Source organism: Saccharomyces mikatae, assembly GCF_947241705.1.
Source record: "Saccharomyces mikatae IFO 1815 strain IFO1815 genome assembly, chromosome: 2".
Classification (NCBI taxonomy): Eukaryota; Fungi; Ascomycota; class Saccharomycetes; order Saccharomycetales; family Saccharomycetaceae; genus Saccharomyces; species Saccharomyces mikatae.
In genome coordinates this window covers 770,172-796,290 of record NC_079257.1, presented here as the reverse complement: position 1 = coordinate 796,290, position 26,119 = coordinate 770,172, and the positions used below count along the sequence as shown (strand labels likewise).

General features: G+C 37.8%; 10 protein-coding genes across 10 annotated transcripts; 3 read left to right on the top strand and 7 right to left on the bottom strand.

Moving 5' to 3' along the window:
- Positions 1-407: 407 nt before the first annotated feature.
- On the bottom strand, positions 408-1,589 carry MAL33 (transcription factor MAL33; the record flags this gene model as incomplete). The annotated part of the gene is made up of 1 exon (XM_056225574.1): positions 408-1,589. The coding sequence occupies one exon, from the start codon at positions 1,587-1,589 to the stop codon at positions 408-410; it is 1,182 nt and encodes a 393-aa protein (XP_056080642.1).
- A 2,267-nt stretch (positions 1,590-3,856) lies between these two features.
- Positions 3,857-5,581, top strand: PHO89 (Pho89p; the record flags this gene model as incomplete). Its single annotated transcript, XM_056225563.1, has 1 exon — positions 3,857-5,581. The coding sequence occupies one exon, from the start codon at positions 3,857-3,859 to the stop codon at positions 5,579-5,581; it is 1,725 nt and encodes a 574-aa protein (XP_056080641.1).
- A 388-nt stretch (positions 5,582-5,969) lies between these two features.
- On the bottom strand, positions 5,970-9,533 carry PCA1 (cation-transporting P-type ATPase PCA1; the record flags this gene model as incomplete). Its single annotated transcript, XM_056225552.1, has 1 exon — positions 5,970-9,533. The coding sequence occupies one exon, from the start codon at positions 9,531-9,533 to the stop codon at positions 5,970-5,972; it is 3,564 nt and encodes a 1,187-aa protein (XP_056080640.1).
- Positions 9,534-10,373: 840 nt separating this feature from the next.
- On the bottom strand, positions 10,374-12,965 carry SUL1 (sulfate permease; the record flags this gene model as incomplete). Its single annotated transcript, XM_056225541.1, has 1 exon — positions 10,374-12,965. One exon carries the CDS (start codon positions 12,963-12,965, stop codon positions 10,374-10,376), a length of 2,592 nt encoding a protein of 863 aa, XP_056080639.1.
- A 770-nt stretch (positions 12,966-13,735) lies between these two features.
- Positions 13,736-15,160, bottom strand: VBA2 (Vba2p; the record flags this gene model as incomplete). Its single annotated transcript, XM_056225530.1, has 1 exon — positions 13,736-15,160. The coding sequence occupies one exon, from the start codon at positions 15,158-15,160 to the stop codon at positions 13,736-13,738; it is 1,425 nt and encodes a 474-aa protein (XP_056080638.1).
- A 2,785-nt stretch (positions 15,161-17,945) lies between these two features.
- CTP1 (Ctp1p) lies at positions 17,946-18,845 on the top strand (the record flags this gene model as incomplete). The annotated part of the gene is made up of 1 exon (XM_056225519.1): positions 17,946-18,845. The coding sequence occupies one exon, from the start codon at positions 17,946-17,948 to the stop codon at positions 18,843-18,845; it is 900 nt and encodes a 299-aa protein (XP_056080637.1).
- A 122-nt stretch (positions 18,846-18,967) lies between these two features.
- On the bottom strand, positions 18,968-19,948 carry BSD2 (Bsd2p; the record flags this gene model as incomplete). The annotated part of the gene is made up of 1 exon (XM_056225508.1): positions 18,968-19,948. The coding sequence occupies one exon, from the start codon at positions 19,946-19,948 to the stop codon at positions 18,968-18,970; it is 981 nt and encodes a 326-aa protein (XP_056080636.1).
- Positions 19,949-20,159: 211 nt separating this feature from the next.
- On the bottom strand, positions 20,160-22,919 carry SNF5 (Snf5p; the record flags this gene model as incomplete). The annotated part of the gene is made up of 1 exon (XM_056225497.1): positions 20,160-22,919. One exon carries the CDS (start codon positions 22,917-22,919, stop codon positions 20,160-20,162), a length of 2,760 nt encoding a protein of 919 aa, XP_056080635.1.
- Positions 22,920-23,112: 193 nt separating this feature from the next.
- Positions 23,113-24,567, top strand: APM3 (Apm3p; the record flags this gene model as incomplete). The annotated part of the gene is made up of 1 exon (XM_056225486.1): positions 23,113-24,567. The coding sequence occupies one exon, from the start codon at positions 23,113-23,115 to the stop codon at positions 24,565-24,567; it is 1,455 nt and encodes a 484-aa protein (XP_056080634.1).
- Positions 24,568-24,729: 162 nt separating this feature from the next.
- SMKI02G3930 (uncharacterized protein) lies at positions 24,730-26,013 on the bottom strand (the record flags this gene model as incomplete). The annotated part of the gene is made up of 1 exon (XM_056225475.1): positions 24,730-26,013. The coding sequence occupies one exon, from the start codon at positions 26,011-26,013 to the stop codon at positions 24,730-24,732; it is 1,284 nt and encodes a 427-aa protein (XP_056080633.1).
- Between the last annotated feature and the right edge of the window lie 106 nt (positions 26,014-26,119).

The following is a 26,119-nucleotide window of genomic DNA, read 5'->3' as shown; positions in this document are numbered from 1 at the left end:
CCAGAAAGAAGAACGGCAGACTACGATTCAGATGCGATAGGCCATGATGATAGACCAATCTACAAAAGGTTCTTCTCCAGCTGATCCTTCAAGTCCCTGGCAATTTCCAATAAAAAGGCCTTTTCCTCCTAATTCTCTGCTATGCAAAATGTTTACTTTTGTACACTTTAACGCCTAATGAACGTTCTCTTATATCTTGAAGTACCTTTTGATGTAGGCATTGTCGGTTACAGCTTTTATTGAACTTAGTATTAGTATTAGTATTAGTATATTAGTGTTATTCATGATTTTACTATTATTCGTATTCAAAATTCCCTGATGTTGCTATCTCTTTCCCAGAATTTTAACAGTTGCAACTAATTCTACAATTATTTTGAAGGGTATTTATATCAGAAAATATAATCTGATCAAGAAACTACATCTAAATCATCTTTTAAATTGTCACTTGAGCCCTGAAATTCGAATAATGGAAGAGAAATAAGAGAATTTTGGCATTTAGCCACAAAACTCTCAATCAAACTACCATCGTAGTGCTTTAGAGAGCAAACAAAATTTGATACCTCACATAGAACGTTCCAAGCTTCTGATTCTGTATTTTTGTCGTGCTGATTTATAACGTCTACTAATGCATTTGCTATTTCTAGTGCTTTCATTGGTATTGTAGGCCCATGAACGACATATAGATTTTTTGGGGTTAAGAATATATCGTCTATCATGTCTCTAGCAATATCGACCAATATATGTGCATTATTAGCATTTGAAAAAAACTTTGTACCGTTCATTTGAAATACTAGTTTCCAAGCCAGCGTCCTAATCCAGTGCCTCGAAAATGAAATGTCGACGTAGCCATAAGACCATGGCTCTATTTCGAGAGATGCCGTATGAAGCTCTTTCCATATTTTTTTCAGTGAGTCTTCAGTGCAAGAAGTGTTAGAAGCCTCAGTAGCCAAAGCATCAAAGAAGCATTTTCCTGGTACAGTAAAAACTCGGATCATCTCAAAAAAACTATCCAAAGATAGTCGAGGATCTGTTACAAACTCAGATTGTGGTAGGGAAACAGTATCATCTAAACTTGTTACACGATGAACGTAGACGGAATAGTATCTTTCTGTCAAGAGAAGCAAATAATATACCTTCCTTAGAAGCTGTTGCTCACAGAATGAGAATGATTCATAGGACTTTTCACGATGCAATCCAGAAATTGTGATGAGACCGACCGCTTCACAACAAAGTCGATACGAATTTCTTATATCGGAATATTGTGAAAAACAACGCACTAAACAGTAATAAGTCATAATCCTAAATATGTCTCTTCCACTGAGGTCATCAAACTGTTGGCGCGATGATATACAAAGAATGGACAATTTCTTTCCAGTAAAAGAGAATCCATTTTCAGACTCTAATTCGGTTTGCAGATCACTAAGTGTGGCCGCTGATAGAGCTACGAGAAACCAATAAACGTAACGGTCATCGTATTTTTCGTTCAAAAGTTTATGAAGTTCATCGTAAGAGAGCAAAGGCCAGATCACGTATAGGTTATCATGGTACAGTCTCAAACATCGATCAATCAGCTTTTTGGGAACCTTCATAGATATTTCCGCCGTATTTGTACAACTATCATTATTATCTTTATATTTCTGAGCCTCGGTTATGTATTTTAGGTTTCTATCACCAATGCGCTTCGGACCTCTTTTTCTTAACGGTTGTTGATAAGTACATTCGAAATCATGCTGGATGCAACGACTACATGGTTTTTTACCATCACACTTCACTCGCCGGACTCGACAAAAGTCACATGCATACTTGACTAAAGTCATATTTAAAGCATAAATATCTTCAAGATTTTTTAATTTGACGTGCTATATACAGCGTTTATAGTATTGATTTATTTTCGGAGAAAAGGATCTTGATATTATTCTTTCCATGGTATTTAAGTTATTGAAGTATGATAGCACGGACAATAAAATCCGGGGGCGGAGCTAAATGCGCATGAAGGTAAGGTGACAACTCTGCAATGGGAACGAGAAAATGCGGGCACGGAGGAGAAAAATCTGACCAGCCAGATCTCATCCTTCGACTCTAAACTCCTCTTCAAAAGTGTACCTTTCTTTCATCTCACCTTAAATTCTCTAAATGTTCTGTAAATAAAATTCTAGTTTTATTGTTTTGTCACTTACGATGATCTCAGTAAAATAGCAGGTGCTCAAGAGTTGAAGTGGTATGATATATATTGTAATCACCCAGACATTGTACCTCTGTATTATATGATATCCTAATACGAACAAAAGTTGTTGTCTAATCATGGTTGTTTGGAACATAATACCAGTACATATTAATTAGTTTTTCTTTTTCTTTCATGTATCTCTTTTTATACAATTTCTTCGAAATATTATCAACATTAGTACATTAATCAGGACCATTCCAGAGCCTTATAGACAGGTTTCCTACTCAAAACCATTTTTCTAGAGTATGACCTAAAACATTTCACAATTCTCCCTCCTTCCAACAGCATTTCAGTATGCATTGTATGATATATTTTGAACTAAAATCTTAATCGCGATGCTTCAGTCTCCACCATTTATAAAAACTGCAAGCTTCTTACCTCTCATTCCTTCAAACAGGCAGCTGCAATAACATTTAACGTACTCTGAACCAAACCAGCACTTGTGCACTCTGTTGAGACTACGATACCTTAATGGAAGTAGAGCAATATCGTCTAGATTGAATTTGCTAAAATCTACAACGCCATCAACGTTTGTTTTTAATGTTATTCTTGCATGGTTCGCCTCTCTATCTCTGCTTATTCTATATCATTTACACATTTGCAAAGAAGAAGAAATTATTGTACAAATTTCCCAGTGATTTACTCATTATCGTAAGAAAAAATCTAGTATTTTTCGCAAGAGCGTTGCTTATCCGATCTATTAATTCTTATCGAGATAAAAACCCAGTTTTTCTTCACAGTATATTCTCCCTCAGCATGCGCGTCTCAATGGTATGCTGCATAAAATAACTGCTACAGCCTAATATTGTATTATCTAAACATATTTAACTAACACAAGCAGCCTTTAAAGAAGTATTGACAAAAAAATCTGCGAACACAATCTTGGATAGCTGTGATATGTTAGTTTTATGTATACGCAAGTACTGTATGTGTGTCACCCGAACATTGCACGATCCCTATAACGCTTCTTTTTTAACGTATGTTCAATTTGAGAGTATATGTATTCTTCTTGACGGCGCGGAAAATCCCATTGCAGAAATTCTAACTTCACCCGCAAAAAGTTTAAAATTCACAAGATCGCGCCACACTAATTACAGAACGGCTTCGATCAAGGATGCGAGGCGTGGCGGTGCAAATAATTTCTTTTCTTTTTCTATTTCGTCATCCCCACGTTGTGAGACATTAATTTAAATACAGTCGAATCGAGCCCGTAAATGTCGAAATATGGCATTTAATATAGCGGATGTCATCGAAACGCACTTAGTGTAGGTCTCAGAAATTATTTTTTTGTATGTTCAGTGTATTTTACAGGCAGCAGCACGTGGGAGAGCCGACAATGTAATGAATGAGTTATTATCACAGCCACTTTGGACCCTTCTGTTATGTAAATCATTAGATTAGCATGGTTACCAGAGAATTTCTTTTACTGGATCTTGCTTGACTATCTTAACGCACTCACAATCTAAGCCTTTTTCACTACGAGTAGACTTCTATATAAATCACTTGAATTTGGATGGTGTTTAGCGATATGATTTATTTATGTATAATATCATAAAAGCTTGTGACAGAAAATAGAAATCCCAAGGAAAGGAAAGTGCAGGGCCGCTAACTAATAAATAGAAAAAGACAAAAATGGCATTACATCAGTTCGATTATATTTTTGCAATAGCCATGTTATTTGCATTTTTGGATGCTTTTAATATTGGAGCAAATGACGTTGCAAACTCGTTTGCTTCGGCGATTTCATCGAGGTCTCTGAAGTACTGGCAAGCCATGATTTTGGCAGGACTTTGTGAGTTCCTGGGCGCTGTTTTGGCAGGTGCCAGGGTTTCTGGTACTATCAAAAACAACATAATAGATTCCTCTATTTTTACTAATGATCCTGCAGTTTTGATGCTCACTATGACTAGTGCTTTGATCGGATCATCATGCTGGCTAACGTTTGCCACTGCAATCGGAATGCCTGTTTCTACGACACACTCGATTGTTGGCGGCACAATTGGTGCTGGTATCGCAGCTGGTGGGGCTAATGGTGTTGTTTGGGGCTGGGATGGTGTTTCTCAGATTATTGCATCATGGTTCATCGCTCCAATTCTAGCAGGTGTCATTGCAGCTATAGTTTTTTCGATTTCCAGATTTTCTGTCCTTGAAATAAAATCTTTGGAAAGATCGATTAAGAATGCTTTACTATTGGTTGGACTTTTGGTCTTCGCCACTTTTTCGATCTTGACGATGCTGATTGTTTGGAAGGGCTCTCCAAATTTACATCTGGACAATTTATCCGAAACAGAAACTGCGGTGTCGATCGTCCTTACTGGAGCGATTGCTTCGATAATTTACTTCATTTTTTTCTACCCATTTTACAGAAGAAAGGTCTTGGATGAAGATTGGACATTGAGGTTGGTTGATATTTTTAGAGGTCCATCTTTTTACTTTAAGTCCACGGATGACATTCCACCAATGCCAGAAGGTCATCAACTAACAATTGATTATTATGAAGGTAGAAGAGATCTTGGAACAACCGTTGATGTTGAGGACGTAGAGAATAAGGTATCCAGTACCTCTAATGATTCCGTTAAAAACAAAGAAGAGATTCAGGAAGTCGATCTTGTTAGAACGGACACTGAACTAGAAACTAAACTGCCAACTAAAAAATACTGGTGGTCGTTATTAAAAAAAGGGCCTAAGAAGTGGCCGCTGTTGTTTTGGTTAGTTATTTCCCATGGTTGGACACAAGATGTGATTCATGCTCAAGTTAATGACACGGATATGCTATCTGGCGACCTGAAAGGTATGTACAAAAGATCCAAATTTTATGACAATAGAGTAGAATATATCTACTCTGTTCTTCAAGCTATTACAGCAGCCACCATGTCTTTTGCCCATGGAGCTAATGACGTGGCCAATGCTACTGGACCTTTATCTGCAGTTTATGAGATTTGGAGAACAAATACCACTGGAGCAAAGTCTGAGGTTCCTGTGTGGGTTTTGGCCTATGGTGGTGCAGCTTTAGTGATTGGCTGTTGGACTTATGGTTACAATATTATCAAAAATCTAGGTAATAAGATGATTTTACAATCACCCTCAAGAGGTTTCTCGATAGAATTAGCTGCAGCTATTACAACTGTTATGGCCACCCAATTAGGTATCCCTACTTCAACAACACAAATTGCAGTCGGTGGTATTGTTGCTGTTGGTTTGTGTAATAAGGATGTTAAATCAGTTAATTGGAGAATGGTTGCCTGGTGTTATTCTGGTTGGTTTCTAACTTTACCCATTGCTGGATTAATTGCTGGTATCATAAACGGTATTATTTTAAATGCTCCCCATTTTGGTGGAGAATATAAAATGACATGATTATATTATGTTTCCGCCATGAAAATCGCTTTTAATAATATAAGAACATTATTATTCCATGATGACTTTATTTTTTTGATATTCCCGATACTGAACCCCAGAAGGTGTATTAATTTTTATTTCCTTAGTTGATATGCTATTACACGACATGGCTATATGTATTCGTTCTCTATGAATTTTGCTTTTGGAATAAAAACTGACAGCGAATAAAAGACTACAACAAAGTCAAAAGCACTTGAAAAAAAAGCTACGTACCTAAATATATTGGTTATAACACATAGTAAGTATATCCGTACTAAAGCACAACCTGAGAACTTTCCTAGAATATAAAGTATTCATCTTTTCCTCCTAACAAGGAAAGTATAATTAGATTGGATTGATATTCAGGCTAAATACTTGCATAACGTAAAAGAGTGGCTACAAGGATTACAGGAAGGATACTAACAAGTTCCCCCAAACCTGCATACTCTGGTGGAATATGAAAGTTAACAAAGGCTCCAGCTGCCAAAAGAATGGCAAACAAGTTGTAAGTAAAACTCCACATAAAATTCAGTTTGACCCTAAACATCGCTTTCCGACTTACAGTCATCATAATCAGGATATTGATAAGTTTTGGTTTCAGCATAACGACGTCAGCGGCTAGCTGGGAAACCTCACTCCCTTGGTTGATATGAACACCAATCGTGGCTTGGGTCAAAGCGATTGCATCGTTCGTACCGTCGCCACAAAAAACAACCACTGGTCTTTCTGACTGTGGAGAACTCTCAGAATTTACGCCTTCGAGAATACGCTTAATATATTCTCCCTTTTCTGCAGGTGTTGCGTGAGAACGAATATTGGAGCTCTCAATTGCAAGACGAGCAGCCAGCGAACGAACAGCTCCATCATCGTCTCCTGACAAAATGTGGATTGAGATACCTCTTTGGCGCAAGGAATTGACTGTTGCGAGAGCATCTGCTCGTAAAGAGTCTTCTAGAGCATAGATAGCAGTGAGTGAACCGTCTACACTAAAACAAAAAACTGTATATCCTTGTTCCAGGAATTTTTGGACATCAGGATCATCACTATTACCAATCCAACGACTGTTTCCTCCTTGAAGCTTCGAACCAGAATGGGACGTCCCTTCTACCCCCTTACCAGTCAAAGCTTTCGTATCATGGACACGACGGGCGCGCACCTTCTGTTCTTTAAGATATGACGCTACTGCGATAGATACTGGGTGTTTAATGCCCTCGATCAATCCAAGTAATTGAGATTGGGCATCGAGATTATCATCCTTCATGATTTCATGTACAACGGTAAGTTTTCCTTCAGTTAAAGTACCCGTTTTATCAAAAATGACATGTGAAGTGTTGTGAGCGGCCTCTATGCTATCAGCCGACTTGAAGATTACTCCTCTTTTTGCAGCGACTCCATTCGCAATAACAAATACCATAGGAACTGCTAGCCCGATTGCACAAGGACAAGAAACTATGAGTACAGTAATGGCATATATTATAGCCTGGATTACGGAATCAGAACGGGATTGCTTCTTAACATTGATTCCAATTCCCACCCAAACACAAAAGGTGACAACAGTGATTCCAATAATAAGCGGGACAAAATAACTTGCAATTTGATCAGCGATATTTTGGATCTTTGGCTTAGTTAGTTTTGCTTCATCAACCATCGTGGCTATGATGTTAATAGTATTGTTTGCTGGAAGCTTAGTTAGCTTCACAAACAACGTGCCAGTGATATTTAGTGATCCAGCAACAACAGTGGATTGGCAAGTTTTTGGGACAGGCATTGATTCGCCTGTAATCGTTGCTTCGTCGACTTCAGAAGAGCCAGAAATAACTGTTCCGTCAGTTGGAATTCGTGAGTCAGGGACAACCTTAAAAATATCGCCATGTTGGAGAAGCCGGATATCAATTTTTGTCTCGTTGCCACTTTCATCAAGTATAATAGCAGAAGAGACCTGTAAAGAACGTACTGATATTGAACTCACAGCCCTATGTCTGGCTAGCTCACTCACAAAGCGGCCAACCATGATTAGGGTTACAAGCAAAGAACTAGTTTCAAAAAACTGCTCGGTAGGTAATGGATGACCTGCAGCAAAGTATACAAATGATACAATCGAAAAAATGTAGGCTGCACTAGTACTTAAAACAATCAATAGATCCATTTCGATAAGTCTGGAAAATAACAAGCTCTTCAGAGCATTCAAGTAGAACGGTCCCGCAATAACACACTGAATGATAGTTGCTAGTCCCAACGACACGGACATAGTTGAGACTTTTTCACGAAGATGTGGAGCCCAAGCCATCACAAGAATGGGAACCGTCAATATTACAGATAGTATGGTGGTGAAGCCCACACGGACTAAGTGCTTTCTCCCTGCTTCAACGGTTGGGTGTGCACTAGGAGAAGCTAGATTAACAGGCACATTCCATCCTTTATTGATAAGGTCTCTAGCACCTATAATCTTGGGATCGAAGTACACACGAACGATATTCTTCTCAATAGTTTCCATTTCTGTGACTCCTTGTGGCCATTCATTGTTCATGAAAGCATTTGCTGGATGAGGTACAGTAATATCTATAGTACAACCGCGGTTTGAAATCTGTTCATACTTGAATTCTGTAGTTCTCTTCAAGTGCCTAATAATATCCTTCACAGATCCCTGAGCAAGGTTTAGATCAAATTCAGCTTGTGATAATATCAAACTGGTTTTCAAATTGCGAACACATTCAAGTGCAGCAAATGATCTCTTGAGCTTGGTTTCACAGCCAGTACATGTCATACCTGACACACTAAGAACGACGTGCTCGTTACCGGTGGATCCTGTTTCAACGTTAAGAAGATCCACTTCCCGAATCGGTTTTACGGAATCGATTCGTGTCCTCTCTTCTGAAGAGTGACGGTAAATAGCTGAAGTAACAGCGGAGACTCTGTTTTCATTGCAGCAGCTACTGGAACAAATAGAACTTGCCGGGACGATTTTATGATTACTCGAACTTTTGTCGTCTTTTTCAAGTTTTTTCTTTATTGGAAATACAGAACTCTTACGGTATGAGTATTTTGATTTCATAGAAGTTTCCCCACTGTTGCAAAAACTGATCTTTGGATGACAGCAAGATTCCTCTCCCAAAGCACGCAAATAGTTGCAAATACAACCTAAAGCTTTCAAGATTGAAGAATAACGATTATATATCTCGAAATAGCGCTCACTAGAGTATTTCTCGCTTGAAGTTTCTTTAGCACACCTGCTATAATTCTCAAAATCAGTCTTGTTACCAGAAATTTTTTTCGTACAGCCACGAGATGCAAGGCGTTCGACACACGAGATGTTGCAGCATTCAGATTTACTTGTAATGTCAGTTTTGATTCCACTGACTCCACATTTTCTTTTCTTGGAAATAGGATTTCTCGATTCAAAGAAACAGCCATCCTTCGCTAGATATTGACTGGAAGTATCAGGCTTACAATCAGGTACTTCAATAGTACTATCAACAGGCTGATGACTCTCGCAATCACTTAAAACCACTTCAAAGCTACTTATCGATTGTTCTTCGCAACATTTTTCTTCGCAGTTGTCGGTAACCTCAGCTATTATTGAAGAACTCTCAAGACAGCACTCATCAGTACAAGACTTTTGCGAACAGTTAGGGTCTGCTTGAGCAATCTCACGACAGCTCGGTGTTTCTAATACAGTCTCAATCTTCTTTTCACTCTCATAGCACATTCCTTTACACTCGTTTAAGTATTCTCGAGGGGCCTGTTTGACCTGATTAGTGTAGAGACTATCAGGAGAGAGTCTCGGATCGTCATTAGAGTGCATTTCTATATAGCTACCACAACACTTCTCTCTGTTATCATGCATAGTATCTATGGAATCCTTCTGAGTATGTACTCCTCTGCACTCGTCATCGCTAGCCCTCAAGCCAACATGAAGTTTCTTCGGTGACATGGTTAACTGCGGTACCTGTGGACTAGTTTTTTTACAGGGGAGTCCTTAGAAGTACTTTAGGAACCATGTTATTATATACGCCCGATTGCACCCAACTTTTACCGAATATAAACTTTTCGTTTAATATAAGGTAAAATAATTGATAGTGGGTTACATATCTGCATTAATAGAAACCCACACATGTAATAAAGCTTATCAATTCTTTAGAAGGCGGTAGTACCTGATATATTTTCGAAGGACTCCTTAGAAGCAAGCTCAAAAGGAGATAGGTGATCGGGTGCATTTCTAGCTGCTCAAGAGTGCGCTTCTGGATCCATTTACTAGAAAGAATTTAAACATAGAATAAGTGTTTTTCCAAATCAAATAGTGATCTATGTTTTATATATGGTATAATAAGGTTACACACTTCCCAGTCGAATGTTCAAAATTACAAGGTAGCTTTTAACATTCATTTAACCTTTGGTCTCAAATTCAAACAATGCTATAATTAACTCCATTGTGGCATATTCATTTACTTAGGATAAGTGTAGTCAAAACCCATAAGGACCTTCTCCAGAAGTTGGAAGGAATTTATATGTTTGTAGAAGAAATTTTGATAGACATTTGTAAAAGATAGGCGCACTTATGCGCGCTGGAATTTCCATCCCATCCATACCTTAAGCTACAACAAACATCTATTCCCGTATATGAGGGCTTCCAGAAAATGCAAATTCCAGTCTGCAATCAAATATGGTGACATTAACTCGCTCAAAGGAAATATTATTATGCTTATAAAAAATTATAAGTCTCATTTATGAGCTACTAGTAGAAATGAAATATCCAAAAAACTATACATGTATACTAAACATCCCATTTGGAAAAATCGGGTATATCGATGTGGAAAAAGGGCAAGTTTGTACCAGTTGCAGCGCACAGAGTGTCGTAGTTACTGCAAGTTACGCTAATAGGGCTATCTTCATCTGTATAATCAACTTCATCTTTCAAGACCTTGGCAATATGAAAACTAGAATGGCCGGTAATGATAGAAGTATCACTGAACTCTTCATTTATAGTTCCAAATTTAACACTTAGTAAACTCCTTTTAATCCATGGTGATATAATTCCGGCAAAATGAAATTCAACTTGTCTATCGGCGTATTTATTGACCGCTTTCCTTAGATCGACAAGACTTTGCACAGCAGTAGAATCTACTTGAGCAACTTGGGAAAAATCCAGGCAAACAACTTTTAACAGCGGCTTTTCATATGATTCTGAATTCGTATTATCATTAACTGCTGGAAGCTCACTATTTTTTGTTGCTAAACCTCGTTTTACCCTAAAGATATTCTTGAACGAATTTGGTAATTTCCATTCACCGGGGTCATTCCATGGTCGATCAGACTTTTTCCTTAAGCTAACAAGTTGCCCTCGTCTCGTTTCTTCTTTTATACGATCAAATATAACATCATAATGTCTTGAACAGTTCACGTACGTGAAACTATCACTAAAACGATAAACTATCACACCTGGTGGTGGAGGACGAACTCTGGTATAACTATTCAGCTCTCGTGTGTACGCATGATCAAATGGGACCCATTTTACGCTAAACTTATACTCTGAACTTGGTAAAGCATCAACCGAAGATTTGACTTGTTTGCTGAATTCATTGGGGGATTCATTAGGGGACACTATAGAATCGATGTGGCCTTGAATTGTAGGATTTAATACTTCCGCTACTTCAACACGGCCTAGGAACTTTCCTGCAGGGAACGCTTGCTTCAATAACAACATTGCACATGACCAGCACATCGCGAAATAGATACCATTCTCAATGGATGAAAAAACTGTAATCAAAACTGTAACAATAAATGAGATACAATCTAAGGGATTCATCTTCCAAAAATTCCATGTGGTTTCATAAGAGGCCAATAAATCAGAAACAGCATGGATAATAACCGCAGATAAGGTTGCTTTGGGAATATAAAAGAAAGCGCTAGTTAAACAATAAAGTGCTAATAAGACACAGGCACCAGTGAACACTCCAGAAAACGGAGTACGTACATTACATTTGGCTTTTAAAGCAGATCTGGAAAATGAACCTGTCGCTGGGTATGAGTGGAAAAATGTTCCTATCAAGTTAGTTACACCAATTGCGATTAGTTCTTGATCAGGAATAACCTTGTAGTCATTTATTCTTCCGAAGGACTTTGAAATAGCAATATGTTCTAATACTAAAACGATGATTGAAGCTGGCAGCTCTGAGCTCATGTTAGATAGCAAACCATCAGGGATCTTCATAACTCCAACCTCATTTAAACCAGAGGGAACAGTACCTAAAATACTAATTGGACGCTTCTCTTTTGATTTGTTTCTAGTTATGCGAAACGATATTGCAGTGAAAACAATTATAACAACTGCATTTCTCATAGCCTGTGCGTAGAAATAAAAGGATTTTATTCTATTCGCTGTTTTTGGCTGATTACTATAATGTCTGTCCACTAATTTTATACCAAACGACCCACACCACCATTTCCACAAGTAAAGAATTACTAATGGAATCAAACCAAAAACTGCATCCAACTTTGTGTTTGGGAGATGTTTCAAAGTGTTTATCACAACCTTGTAAGTCGCCTCTCTAGTGTTTACTAACTTGTTGTAGCCCATAAGAGCAGGAATTTGGCCCCAAATAATACTGAAAGCTGAACCTGTCATGAATCCAGCAACCGCATTCAAAGAAATAAGCTCTACCAAAAACCCTAATCTTAGTACACCTAACCCAGTTGCGACAAGTCCACAAAGCAAGCACAGGGTAGTCGCAATAATAGGGCCAGTAACTTCCACTTGGTCCTCTGGATATTTTTTCAAAACTTCAGCAATGACTTTAGCTGTTTGAAGTGACATAACTGCAACCGGACCAATACAAACATCCTTAGATGTGGCAAACAGAGAGTAGATAAAAGCACCAATGAAGGAGGAATATAAACCGTATTCAGGTGACAGGCTCGCAATTTGTGCATAAGACATTGACTGAGGTACAAGCACACACCCAACGGTAATTCCTGCCACCAAATCTGCATAACCCCACGTAAAGTTATAGTGAGGAAGCCATTTGATAATTGGAAAAAGGGAATACAAATAGCTACCTGCCGATTTTAAGGTTAAGTTATCTTTGATAGTGTGATCATAGTAATCCTTTAAAGTTACTGTATTTTCTTCATACGCTGGGATAGAGTCGTAGAAAACCTCAGACACTTTACTATTGGTTAACTCAAGATTCAGCTTACTAGGAACCTTCCAATCTTGGTTGTCATCATTTTGAATTTCCTCTCTATTTTCAGCTGCCTCAGCTTCCCTGTATGTGCGATATTCTGATTCAAAAACTTCAATATCTGCATCATCTTGTTTGTCTGACACTTCGGTGGATGTCACATGTGAACTATATTTTCCAGACATTGTGAAAAATTCTATCAGCAAAATATTAGCTTAGTTCGAAGTACTTAATGACAGTGAGTAAGTTTCTGTATTTAGCTTGTTCAGTGATGTTGGATTGAACGAGATTTTTACAACAAGAAAGCGAATCTAAATAAATACAACATAGCATGATTGATTCATCTATTTATATTTTTTTTACAACTCGTAAATCCAAACACAATACGTGCAACAATTTGTGAATCAGATAAGTTCTTGAAATTTACTTTGAATTTAGTTTGACGAAGCCTAGTCATTATTCATCTGCAGTGCGGAGAAAGGTGTGGTGTTTATCTTGAATCGGTAACTTAAATTCCGATTTGCATATTTGCAAAGCCGCACTGTGGTTGTAGTAAAAACGACAAAAAGCGGGATAATTTCACGAGACCTTCTTAAAAATAAAAATGCACCAGAGATGGCGATACACAGTAAAATGGAGAAAGCTTTACTTCAGGAGAAAGATGATAAAGTTTTCGAAGCCCTTCTAATTGCCTACAATTATTTCAGAGTTTCTCAGCCACATCTTGTATTAGTTTCTTTTGAGTGTAATATAAGTTCAGTAAAACATTACAGAAGTTGAATGTAGAAGATCACAGAGACATCCATCCGTACTTCCAAGCGCCTGAAAACTACCTTTTAATTGTAAACATTGAGAGTTATTTTATAAAAGTACAAAAAGCTTATTAAAAAAGTATAATAATATCAAAAGATGTATCTAATTCTAATATTTGTGCCGCATCAGAGGAGGGACTTGACTATTTTCTTGTCCTAGGTCTTGCTAAATTGTCTTTAAGTACACACAAAATTAGCGCCAATAAAGAGAGAAGTGTAGACATTAGGTGTGCCCTTTTAGTCGCCGCATCAAAACTCTTTATTACTGCACTCTTTACCTCGCCATGTAATGATCCGATATAGGATGAATTGTCGCTGAGCTTGATGACCAATTTCTTTATTGTGTTCTCATCCAATAAGCCTTTCAAGTTAGTACACAGAAAGTTTGCAAAAGATAATTGAATAACACCAGCTGAAATCGCAACACCCCAAACAGAGCCAATGCTTCGGAATAGATATAAAGTTGATGTAGCAGTCGCTTGGTCGCTCTTAGGAAACATAAATATGAAAGTGAACAAGGTCGTAGGGAATGTAATTCCCTGTCCCAAATTGGCCGGGATCAAGAATAAGCTAATTAACCAATTTGGAGATGTTTCCTCAATAAAAAGAAATAAAAAGTTACCCAAAAACATCAGAGATATACCAAGGTAAAGCAACGACCGTAGACAGTTGTACTTGCTCATAGAAAATCCTGTTATAAGACTGCCTACCGGGGTAAATAAAGAGGGAATTGTAAGGCGTAATCCAGCTTTCGCAGTGGAGTCTCCCAGTACAATCTGAAAGAATAATGGAAGAGTAAAAAGATATGCGTAGCTGGCAAAACCGACAAGTATACTAATCGAAAGTACCACAAAACTGTAAGAGGAACTAACCAATTCCATAGGAATAATCGCTCTAGCGGTTGTTTTCCTTTCATGCAGTATAAATAATAAAAGAATAATCACACTTCCAAATAATAACAGTAATACAGATGGACTAGTCCATGACAGATTCGAGGTGGAGCATCCCAAGCTCAAGTAGAGAAGCTGTAAAGTGAGCCCAGTTATAATAAGAATTGAGCCCATAACATCTATGCCTGTAAGAATTTTTTTCGGATCGTTAAAAATGTTAGAGTTTTGATCGTTATATTCTTTCTGATTAGGTACATAATAATTCATTAATATGGAACTAATCATAGATATTGGTACTTGAATGAGGAAGCACCATCTCCAACCAATAGTTGAAGCGATAGTACCGCCAAAAGATGCTCCACATATAGCACCGAATCCCAGAAGTAAATTCTGAAATGCTTGAAAAATTCCCCTTTTGGAAGTTGGAATAACATCTGAGTTTACGATCGTAGAAAGAGTGATCAAGCCACCACCACCTATACCAGTCAAAGCTCTCATGAAACTAAGCATGTAAATGTTTGATGAAAAACCACACGCCAAACATCCTATGGTGAAGGTCGCATTAGCAAAAAAAAGGCAGTTTCTTCGACCAAGTGCATCGGAGAAGGACCCGTAAAGAGGTTGAAAAGATGTTGATGTAATTAAATACGCAGTCGTGATCCAATTTGAAATGCTCATTTGATTGAATTCGTTACCTATCGTTTGATACGTCGATGCCGTAACAGTACCGTCAAAACCCGACAAAAAGACATTGGAAAAAAGGGTGGCTTCAATGATCCATAGGTTTGGAATTCTCGTAAGCGCTATATCTTGATCTTTGTCCAGGTCTTCATCCAGGTCTTCATTCAGGTTTTCAATTTCTTCATTGTTCTCGATAAAAGGATCTTCATTTCTCTCGATACTGCCGTAGCTGCCATTCGCGTTTTTCTGTAATGAACTGTGTTTGGTAGATTTCAACATCAATAATCTGATTACAGAAGTGGTATTTCATTATTGCATTTTCAAGTCATTGTATCTCACGAAAAGGCAGGGACGTAGATCTTGTGTTTTTATAGTAGCTACCAGTGTATACGATCTTAAAATTGCCTGTTATTCGATACATACACTTACCTAATTGCAAATTGAAAAGAAAGCCACACATGCGCGTTCAACGCAGTACTTTCCGAGCGTTAAACATAACTGCCACACATGAAAAAAATCTGACTATGGCACCCCGCCACAAAACGAAGATACATTATTGGTTGTGACTAATGGTTATCTATTGAGTGTCAATAGGATAGTCCATGCCACAATATTTTGTGCCGTCTTTCTATCAATATTGATCAATATTTCTCATTTTAGTTACCCCAACTTATATATTTTTAAAAAGGTTATTGGTGCACAATGTGTCAAGCCCTTGAATGGATTTCTCTTACTGCACACATTTCCAGCATCTTAAAGGTCACGTACTTGTCTGTTGTAAAAGTTGATAATATGGTACACATAGTTGTGTAAACATCAATAAAATCGATCGTTCTTCCTATCCTCATGGATGATACCTGCATTTTTGCATAATTTCATATAAAAGAAAAATTGATACTTGATATGGTGTAGCAACAAGTATTTTCTGCCGCTTACTTTGATTCGCTCAAGATTTTCCCTGAAGATCTGAACAAGTATCACTCAAAAATGCGATCTACTCATTTGGCATGAGATCAGACAACAGCCAGTAAAGCGTCTGAAACATGATGAGCTTATTTCATTGAAAAGTGGGGCTACAGAATAGTTAAATTTGGTTGAATTATAACATTCTAGAATGAAAGCAAAGTCCATTTAGACTTGTATCTCCTCCCTCAGGAGCGGCCTCTTCTTATGTCGCTTACTCCATATAGTGAAAAGATGAAGGTGCGCTCGTATTTGTGGTGATAAAGAATTTCGAAGTATACAATAACCTTGCTTCTTGGAAATAGGTCGCTAACAGCTTAGCTTTTTTATAGGCTTCATTGCTAAGGATAGAAATTAGCTTATAAGGTATCGATGGAAATTCCGAATGTGCACCGCCTACCAACATCTAGCTTTTTCCTTTCAGTGTTTTATATTCCTGTACTATTGAAGATACTATAGCAACGGTTATGAAAACCCCGAAGGCTGCGTTGATTTAACAATAAATAGCATGAGGAAAGCTACCATCTTCTTCAATTACAAATATATTTTATGATCCACCGCTACCTTTACTAAGATATACAAAAAATTCAATTCTGGAGAATAATAAATACAACATATCATGTGTTCTCAGTACTCCCAGACAACATTGAATCTACTTAGTGAGTGAGATTTTTCTCGAATGGTATATATTGAGGTACGTAAGCTCCAAAGTTACTGTTATATTAATGTTTCCGACAAGACATTTGGCTGGCGCACTAACATTAGAAAATCTGCTTGCAAATTCGAATAGAGGACTATTTGCTCGCTGTGTCATTTTAAAAAGAAAAGATGTTGCAATGGTGGTTGAAATAATGTCCGTTTCATGAAAATTTATTGGGTAAAAAGAAAACTACGACTATATTAACCTGTTGTGGTCCATTGCCCTGCCAGTTAATTACCTATTCTTCAACTTAAACCTTAAAAGTTTCAACCATGGCCCCCGGTCAATCCTACAGTGTATCAGAATTTAAGTACGTATTCTTTATCTGCAGATTTAGCTGTTGGGCCATTGAGATTTCTTTTTTGAGTTGAAAAGTAGCTTTGTATTTTAAAGATTTTTCTGCCAACTTTCTCAGCAAATTAATTCATTATATTATAACAAGACTAGTATTGCTGATGTTACTATGCTTCCATGTTCTTTGAGGAGTTTATATCATTACGCCCCCATTGGGTATATTGAACAATGAACAACTAGAAGAAAAGAGAGTAAGATTGTATTCATATACACCGAAAGTGGTGATTTTTTCTCCGCCACTACATTCACTGCAACGACTGTTCATGCAAAGAGGTAGCTTGCCTCTTTTCTTGCTGATAGGGTACGTCTAATGAATAAGTGTATATTACAATTTGGGGTAGTGCGGATGATAATGGACTCTACATGATATACCTCTTATTTTTACATTTTTACATGTAAGAGCTTACTGATTCTATTACACTCTGTCAACATTTATCTTGCATCCTAACACATTTCTACTTGAAGAGTTCAAGCAATACTTCTAGGGACCAACATGGTATTATCACACCTCTTTTTTTCAAACATTCACTTCTTCTCTTTCAGTCTTGTTCAGTTAGTCTTGCTAGTGAGTCAAAAATAATGAAGAATTCCTGCGGAATTTAAGTTGTAAAAAAGTGCAAAAAAAAATTATCGAATAACAATGAAAATTAATTGTAGTTATGGTATTATATAAAAAACAAGCAAGCAACCTAACCAAAATACAGTCATTGTCTTGCTTTGCTTGTCATAATGAAAGAACATCGAAGTAGAACTTAGAGAAATATAATGTCTAGTAAAGCAACGAAAAGCGACGTAGATCCATTACACTCCTTTTTAGCAGGGTCCATCGCTGGTGCTGCAGAAGCATGTATAACATACCCTTTTGAGTTTGCCAAGACGAGGTTACAATTGATCGATAAGGCGTCCAAGGCGTCAAGAAACCCCTTAGTGTTAATTTATAAAACTGCAAAGACACAAGGCATTGGTTCCATTTATGTTGGATGTCCCGCATTCATTGTTGGTAATACCGCCAAGGCTGGTATTAGATTTCTTGGGTTTGACACCATCAAAGACTTGCTAAGAGATCGTGAGACAGGTGAGTTAAGCGGTACAAGAGGTGTGATTGCTGGGTTAGGTGCAGGGCTATTAGAAAGTGTTGCTGCAGTAACACCCTTTGAAGCAATTAAAACCGCCTTAATTGATGATAAGCAATCTCCTAAACCAAAATATCATAATAATGGGCGTGGCGTGATACGAAATTATTCATCATTGGTTCGTGATAAAGGGCTTTCCGGCCTTTATCGTGGTGTTTTACCTGTTTCTATGAGGCAGGCTGCAAACCAAGCTGTTAGATTAGGTTGTTACAATAAGATTAAAACATTGATTCAAGATTATACAGATTCACCAAAAGACAAACCTTTATCATCCGGCTTAACTTTCGTGGTGGGTGCATTCAGTGGTATAGTTACTGTCTACTCCACCATGCCACTTGATACTGTTAAAACAAGAATGCAAAGTTTAGACTCCACCAAATATTCCTCTACAGTAAATTGTTTTGCGACCATTTTTAAAGAGGAAGGATTAAAGACATTCTGGAAAGGTGCCACGCCAAGATTGGGTAGGTTAGTCTTGAGTGGTGGTATTGTTTTCACGATCTACGAAAAAGTGTTAGTTATGCTAGCTTAAAATGTGTCATTGTATACAGTATATCATCTTATGTTTTCTTTTACTTGTTATAGGCTTACTTACCTTCCACCAATTACTTAAAAAACTACATAGTATTCCTTTTGGCATCCAAAGAAGAGAGCTTATGCTTGATTAGGACTTTGGTTTAGATATTTTTTCTCCATTTTTTTAACCTGAATGTAGTCGTATATGCTTTTGAAAGTGATGAATGCACCTAAAAGCCCTACAATGATAGCCAGAGATGGGATGCTTTGTTTTTCTTCATCTAGGCCATGATTCAAATGTGATTCGAATTTGTCCTGCGTCATTGATTGTTGATTTAGACTAACATCATCGAATTCATTCGGGTCTTCTAACTCCATTCTATTTAAGCTTTTATTTTTACCAACTTTTGAAGAAACATCATTAGGAATCATCGAATAACCATACCCAATGAAAGTCAACCCTAGGCCGAACCGTGAGCCTTGTTTAGCTGCGTGTGATGTGTGTAAAATATAAGTTATCAAAAACCCTATAAATTGAAAACTCGTGCTTACGATAATATTCCATAATAAATTTGCTATATTTCCTACTGGGAGTCCCTCAATGCATATTTCATCGTAATATATATCTGCATTGTTTAAATCCATGCCATAATACGAAGGTGCCATATCAGCAGCCGCTTCATCGTACGTTGGTGGTATATCCTGTTCATTATTATTTTCCGTTTCTGTGGTATCTGGCTTTGCACTTAAGTTACTGAATACACCATCAAACATGGCGCCCTGCTGTAAATCTGAAGACTGTTGTGTGTGTTTCTTAAAAAGTCTATCAAGAATATTAAAATGTCTTCCTATTCTACCTATGTGCCTGGCAGCTTGCTCCCTCAACTGATGTGGCACTAGTCGTTCGGTCGTACTATTTCCTCCACTACTGCTCCCTTCATGCTCTGTGCTATCCACTTCTTCTTCGTCAGATCCTCTCTCTATTTCACCTTCTACGCCGGTTTGCGCATTTAGTATATCCCTAGCTCGCTCCGTATTCCCAACAATCATATCTTCGGTAGACGAACCTGCATGAAGCGTACTCATCTCCTGCACTATTAGCGATTCTTGCTCAGGCATTATGTTTTGGCTCCCTAAACTTCCTGTTTTTTGCCCTTTCCCTTCCCTTTTCATACTTTTGAATGAAAGATTTTCGTAAAGGATAAACATTATTACAAAAATAGTAGGCGCAAAATAATTCCACTTCGTATCGCGCGATGAGTATACGCACTCTTCTATTGTTGCTTATACCTACACATTGTATATATATATGCACATAATGTACATTTTTTTATGTATTAATACGACTACTACTGTTATTGTTGTTTGACGATGTTTGTTCGTTGTCATAAGTGTTTATTGGAGGTGGCATCGGTGCAGAAGATGTTGGCACTGATTTACCGGCTGATCCGACAGGAATCATAGGCTGTAATGTTTGATTGGCAGAATTAGTAACAATGTGATTATCAATCGGATTTGGAAGTGATGAAATAGCCACATCAGCACGAATGTTATCATTTAGTTTTGTTTTTAGTGACTCTGCATCCGGAAGCATTGAATTGTTGTTGATATTTGGTTCGTTAATCGTCAGGGACAAATCTTTTTTGGCGTCATCTTTTCTAGGTATTTTGATAGAAAGCAATAGCGAATGTCCTGGAATATGATCAATGATGTAGCAAGAGGGTGAGACTGATTTTGGTCTATCCGGCCTAGTTTTGTGCGTAGTTGTGTTTCTTAACTCGTAAGATTCCACAGAGGGACCCACATCAACACCACCGGGCATTAAAGTACTTGGAACTGGAGTTCTGAAAGTTCTTGGAATATCTGCAATGTCTGGTAGTAAAATCTCTCCCGATGGTAACGATGAAGCACTCCCTACTGCTGCTGGATTATGGATACCGTTCATGGACATACCGTTTGCCGATGTACCAGACATTGCGAGAATACCACGCCTATTAGATCTACCTTGTCTCCTTTTCCTTCTGGTGTCTCTATCCTTATCTTTATCCAATCTTTCCAATTCGGCAGCAGATATCTGCAAGAGGTTTGGAGTGAAAATTTTACTTTCCGCTGCAGGTCTATAAATATCATCAATAGTAATCATTGGCAACATCCTGCTTCTGATATCATCGTCTTCTATCGCTGATCCATCAAAATTATAACCCAGTAATGCTAACGATTTATGGTACATATGAACCTGTTCTCTTATGGAGTGGGAAATGGCAGTGACAAATTCACCAGGTAGTTCTAATTCTTGACACATAGACTCTGCAAACTCTTCTGGACAGTTATCACTATTAGAGATGTCCCATTCAAATTGGTCAATTAATTGATTTTGTCCCACGACAATATCCAGCTTGATCCTGATTCTCAAGTCATCACCGCCTAGGCGGTCTTGGTTCAATTCTATATATGGATTCCCTTGAAACTCTTGGATTTGCTCTTGTATAGATTGACATATAGTTTCAATATGTTGTTCCCTAGTAGCGTCCTCAAATCGATAATCTCGTAACATATCATCCACAAAGTCTTCCACCTTGATCAACTTATCATTCTTGTTCCACAATAAAGTGTCTCTCAAAAAGAATTTATCACGATCTTGATCGAACTCCAACCTTATAGGAACTAACTGCTCTGATGTTTCATTCATAGCTTGTTTATAGACTTTTAACTTATCCTCCAGATAATGTTTTCTATTACCAACTTCCACTTGTGGGATAACTCTGGTAGTTGTATTTGTAATTCCATTACCATACCCTGAATAACCGTCCCCCCAGATACTTGCCGATGGAATCTTCTGAGATGTGCTAGTGATGGATTTCATCCTAGTACTCTTCAAATCTTGATAATATTTCAATGTATGCCACAATCTACTAATATACTCTTTATTACTAAATCCATAAATGCTAAATGGATCGTAGCCATTGGTTTCTCTTATTAACGAAAGTTTATTAAGTTTGTCACGCTGAATAATTTGTTCGTACAATAAAGTATCAGTGTCTGCCTCTTTATCCGACCAATACTTTGGGTATGGCAGTTTAGTTTCTGGCGGGTCGTATTGAATTGTTTGAAACTTGGGTAGATTTAATTTAGGAAGTTGTGGAAGTTGGCCAACCGTAGATTGAATACTGGTGGATGACTGACCACTCAACGTTCTAGTTTGAGCTGTTTGCTGTGCTTGCGAGAGTTGTCCTTGCTGCAGTAGCTGTAGGTGTTGTTGTTGTTGTTGTTGTTGTTGTTGTTGTTGCTGCAGTAGCTGTTGTTGCTGTTGTTGCTGCTGTTGTTGCTGTTGCTGCTGTTGTTGTAGCTGTTGCTGTTGTAACTGCTGTTGTTGCTGTTGCTGCTGTTGCTGCTGTTGCTGCTGTTGCTGTTGCTGTTGCTTCTGTTGTATCTGTACTTGATGCCTAAACTGTTGCTGCTGTTGTCGTTGTATTTGGTTTCTTAGTTGTTGCTGCTGCTGCTGCTGGACTAATAATTGCCTCTGTTGTTCAAGTTGGGTTTGGGCAGTTTGTTGTCCCCTTTGTTGCTCAATTTGACGCTGCACCTGTTGTTGTGCAACAGCAATGGCATTCACAACTTGCGGATTATTTTTTGCTATCGCCTGTTGTCTCAATTTATTCAAAACTTGCTGCTGTGTAGCCAAAGGCAACTGCGCAATTTGTGGAGGTAAGTTAATAGATGCTGGAGCTAAAGGCATCTGACTCATTTGGGGAGGCAGATTATGTGGGGCTGGAGGAGGAGGTGTAGAAGTCGCAGATTGATTAGCCATTGGTTGAGATTGTTGTGGAGGAGGGGGTGGAGGTGGAGATTGATGCGTTTGCGACGGTGGTGAAGTTTGTTGCTGTTGTTGCTGTTGTTGCTGTTGTTGCTGTAGGCGACTCATTAATAACTGCTGGTGTCGTTGCTGAATCATCTGCAATTGCTGCGGAGTGAGGCTCTGGTACAGCTGTTGCGGGATTTGCGCCATATTGAAAGAAGGCGTTCCAATGTTGCTAAATATGTTGCCAATACTATTAGGAACGCTGTTGCTACCCTGTGGCTGATTATTCATTGTTCTTATGTCGAGCTCTTTACCGTTGGTTCCCTTGATGATGCTTTCTTTTGTTGTTTATGTTTAAAATTTCAAATTCTTTTAAAAGCGACGAAATGGAAATTTTGGTGAAAGAAGAGACTATAAAGAAGACGACAACAAAACTTAGACAGCAATAAAAAATCCGGAAAGCCTATCAATCCGACTAAGATAGATGTATTTATCATTTTACATTACAGATATAAAGAACAAACTTGTTTTTCAGTATCTTTTAGGTGCAACAGCACCCTCATTCAAGCACCTATGGACCCGCATTCTATCCACATGTCCTCAATTACTAGAAGATAGCAGTAGTGATACTTATTTAGATCATGCAATGGTTGGGAGAGATCTTGAGGTCTATAAGTATTTTTCGATTACCAATAAACTCAATTACTGGTGCTTAACATCCACTGCCAAATCAAAAGGTCCACTTGATTGTTTTACTTTCTTGGAAACTATAGACTATATCCTTTTAGAGTATTTTGATAAGGATAAATTGAGTATCAAGAAACTAGTTAATAACTATGACAGAATCAGTTTAATCTTTAATTGTTGTATCGAAGCCGGTGAACCAAACGTTAGTGATATGCTCTACGTAAATAAAATTAAAGAAGCAGTTCCTGAAAGATCCGACTTATCGAAGTTAATAAGTTCGACTGCTCATAATTTACAACAGGCTGTACAACTTCCACAGCAAAGACAACAACAGTTACAACAAAATCAGTTTTCTCGTGGTAGCAGCTTACACGTTGAAAACGAAGAGATTGTTCCCTGGAGAACGTCAAGAGCAAGTAAACATGAAAATAATGAGCTTTACTTGGATTTGTTAGAGACGTTTCATGTTGTATTTGAAAAAAAAAAATCACATATAAGGTTGGTCAATGGAAATATTCATGGAACATTGGACGTGAGATCTTATCTGAATGACACTCCTTTAGTTTTGGTGAAGTTGAACACGATGGGAAACGATATAGGCATACCTAGTTTACATGAGTGTGTTGAAATCAATGATGGTGGTGTTTTCTCTCCTTCCAATATCACATTTATACCACCAGATGGGAAGTTCAGGCTATTAGAATATTGCGTAGATTTGGATTCTCAAGTAATAAAATCGGGGGTGAGGATGAAGTCTATTGGCCTGGTCTCGTTACACTTTCAAAACGGGTTGGGTAAAGATTCTGATGAATTTGAGCTTTCTTTAAATATTGAAAACTTAAAAAACGTTTCACAAGTTGATGATCTAAAGTTAGATTTACAATTTAATGTTGAAAATTCTGATTCAAATGAGGTAGCGTATAAGATTAAAATTTTACGCAATACTCATGGTCGTTTTGAAAATAGCATTATCATGGGACAGGGTCAATGGATTTTTGATAAATCAACTGCGACAGGAACTGTGCCTGTGCTACATGGCTGTATTGAGTACGAAACTGGTAGGTCAAATGACCAAAAAAATGTTGATTTACAAACAGTCTCATTGGAATATTCATATGTGGGACAGTCTGCTAGTGGTATCTATGTAGAAGCCATCGATATTTTATCCGGATTGACAATTGGCAAAAACACGAAGCTATACAAAGGTGCAAAGTATAAAACCCAGACAGGCGATTATCAAGTGAGGCTATAGATACACGAGTGTTTGTAATTTCATGCACAACTAAATACAATATATTGTGATTATAATAAGTCTTGGGATAGAAAGAATATGTGACTATGCTAAAAAAAAAAATGAAAAGGAAAGGACTTTACTTTCATTCATGAAAACTCTATACAAAAGAATGAAGCTATATTAAGTTGGATTAGCCCATTGTAAAACGTAGATTGCCCCTGAGACAACAATAATACTTACGGGCAAACTTAAAACTGCATACCCCCAAAACAGAATGTCAGCCATCTCAGCCTCGAAAAATTCGTTTAATTGAGTAATTTGAGTTAGTTGAATGGCAGGAGGGGAAACAGTCAAAAGAAATCCGACAACAAGAAAGATTGGATCATCTAAAATACTCACATTAATGTACTTGACAGCAATAGCTATGATGGGCAGAAGAAAGCACGAAGGTAAGATCATTCTGCCAATTATGGAACCAATCAATAATTTGTTATGGTGAATTGTCTTGGGAAAAACTTCAGCGGAGGGATATAAATTGGAGCCAAGGACTACAAGAATCAATGGAATGGATACGGAACCCAGTTGTGCAACAGCTTCAGCAAAAGTGTTATTGATGAAGCCATCCTCCATGAATAGTTCTTTTTGCAATGGACTAATGGCAGCCACAATAATTGCAAAAATCATGGAGTATAATGGAGGGTTCAAGTTTGCTCTGATCCGTTCAAATATAGCACATGACTTTTGCCAGATTTTGTCACCGATGGAACTTGAACTCAAAAAAGATGAATTCAAACGACTATTCTCTTGTTCAAGAAGCTCCTGTTCTTCTTGTTCTTCATTGACAATTTCTTCGTTATCAATATTGGGTGTTCTCTCCAATAAAGATTGCACTTGAGATGGTGGCATATGTTGAGTGTTCTCTCCGGACCATTTCATTAATTTATTATAGCCCCAACTCCATCTCAACATTTGGCCAATTTGTTGAAAAATCAGCAAGTATAGAATCCCCCTTGATGCGACATTATCTCTGTTATCATTAGGGATTTGGTCCCAAGTTAGGTTGGGAAGAGTATATGCTAAAGATAATGTCAGGGACACGGGCAACGAATTACTGTTCCCAAAGACAGAGTTCGCCACCACAAAATTCGTTTCATCTTTATCTAAGCTCAGAATATGGCCCATCAATTTACCAGATATAAATGAAATACCAGTAGTCAAACCAAAAAAAATTGGGATAACGGCTATTTCGAGGATTTTGGCCATGGATAGTGATTTGGCTAATTTACTGAAGATAAGACATGGTGTAAAAAGATCCACATTCAGCAACGAGATGATTTTTTGACTTTGTTTGGGCAACAAACCAGTACTTGCACTCCAAAACCCAGCCAGTGCGATGATGACAACCTGTAAAACGGACTCAAAGACCAAATAAGCCAAATGAGCAAAACTGAATGTTTCAACCATATAGTAGAAAATCAGAGTAATATATGAGTATTATGGTTTTGTTGGATGTAATTAGCTAAAGAACTTGTTACGCACATTTGTTCACGATCAGATTACAATGAAACCT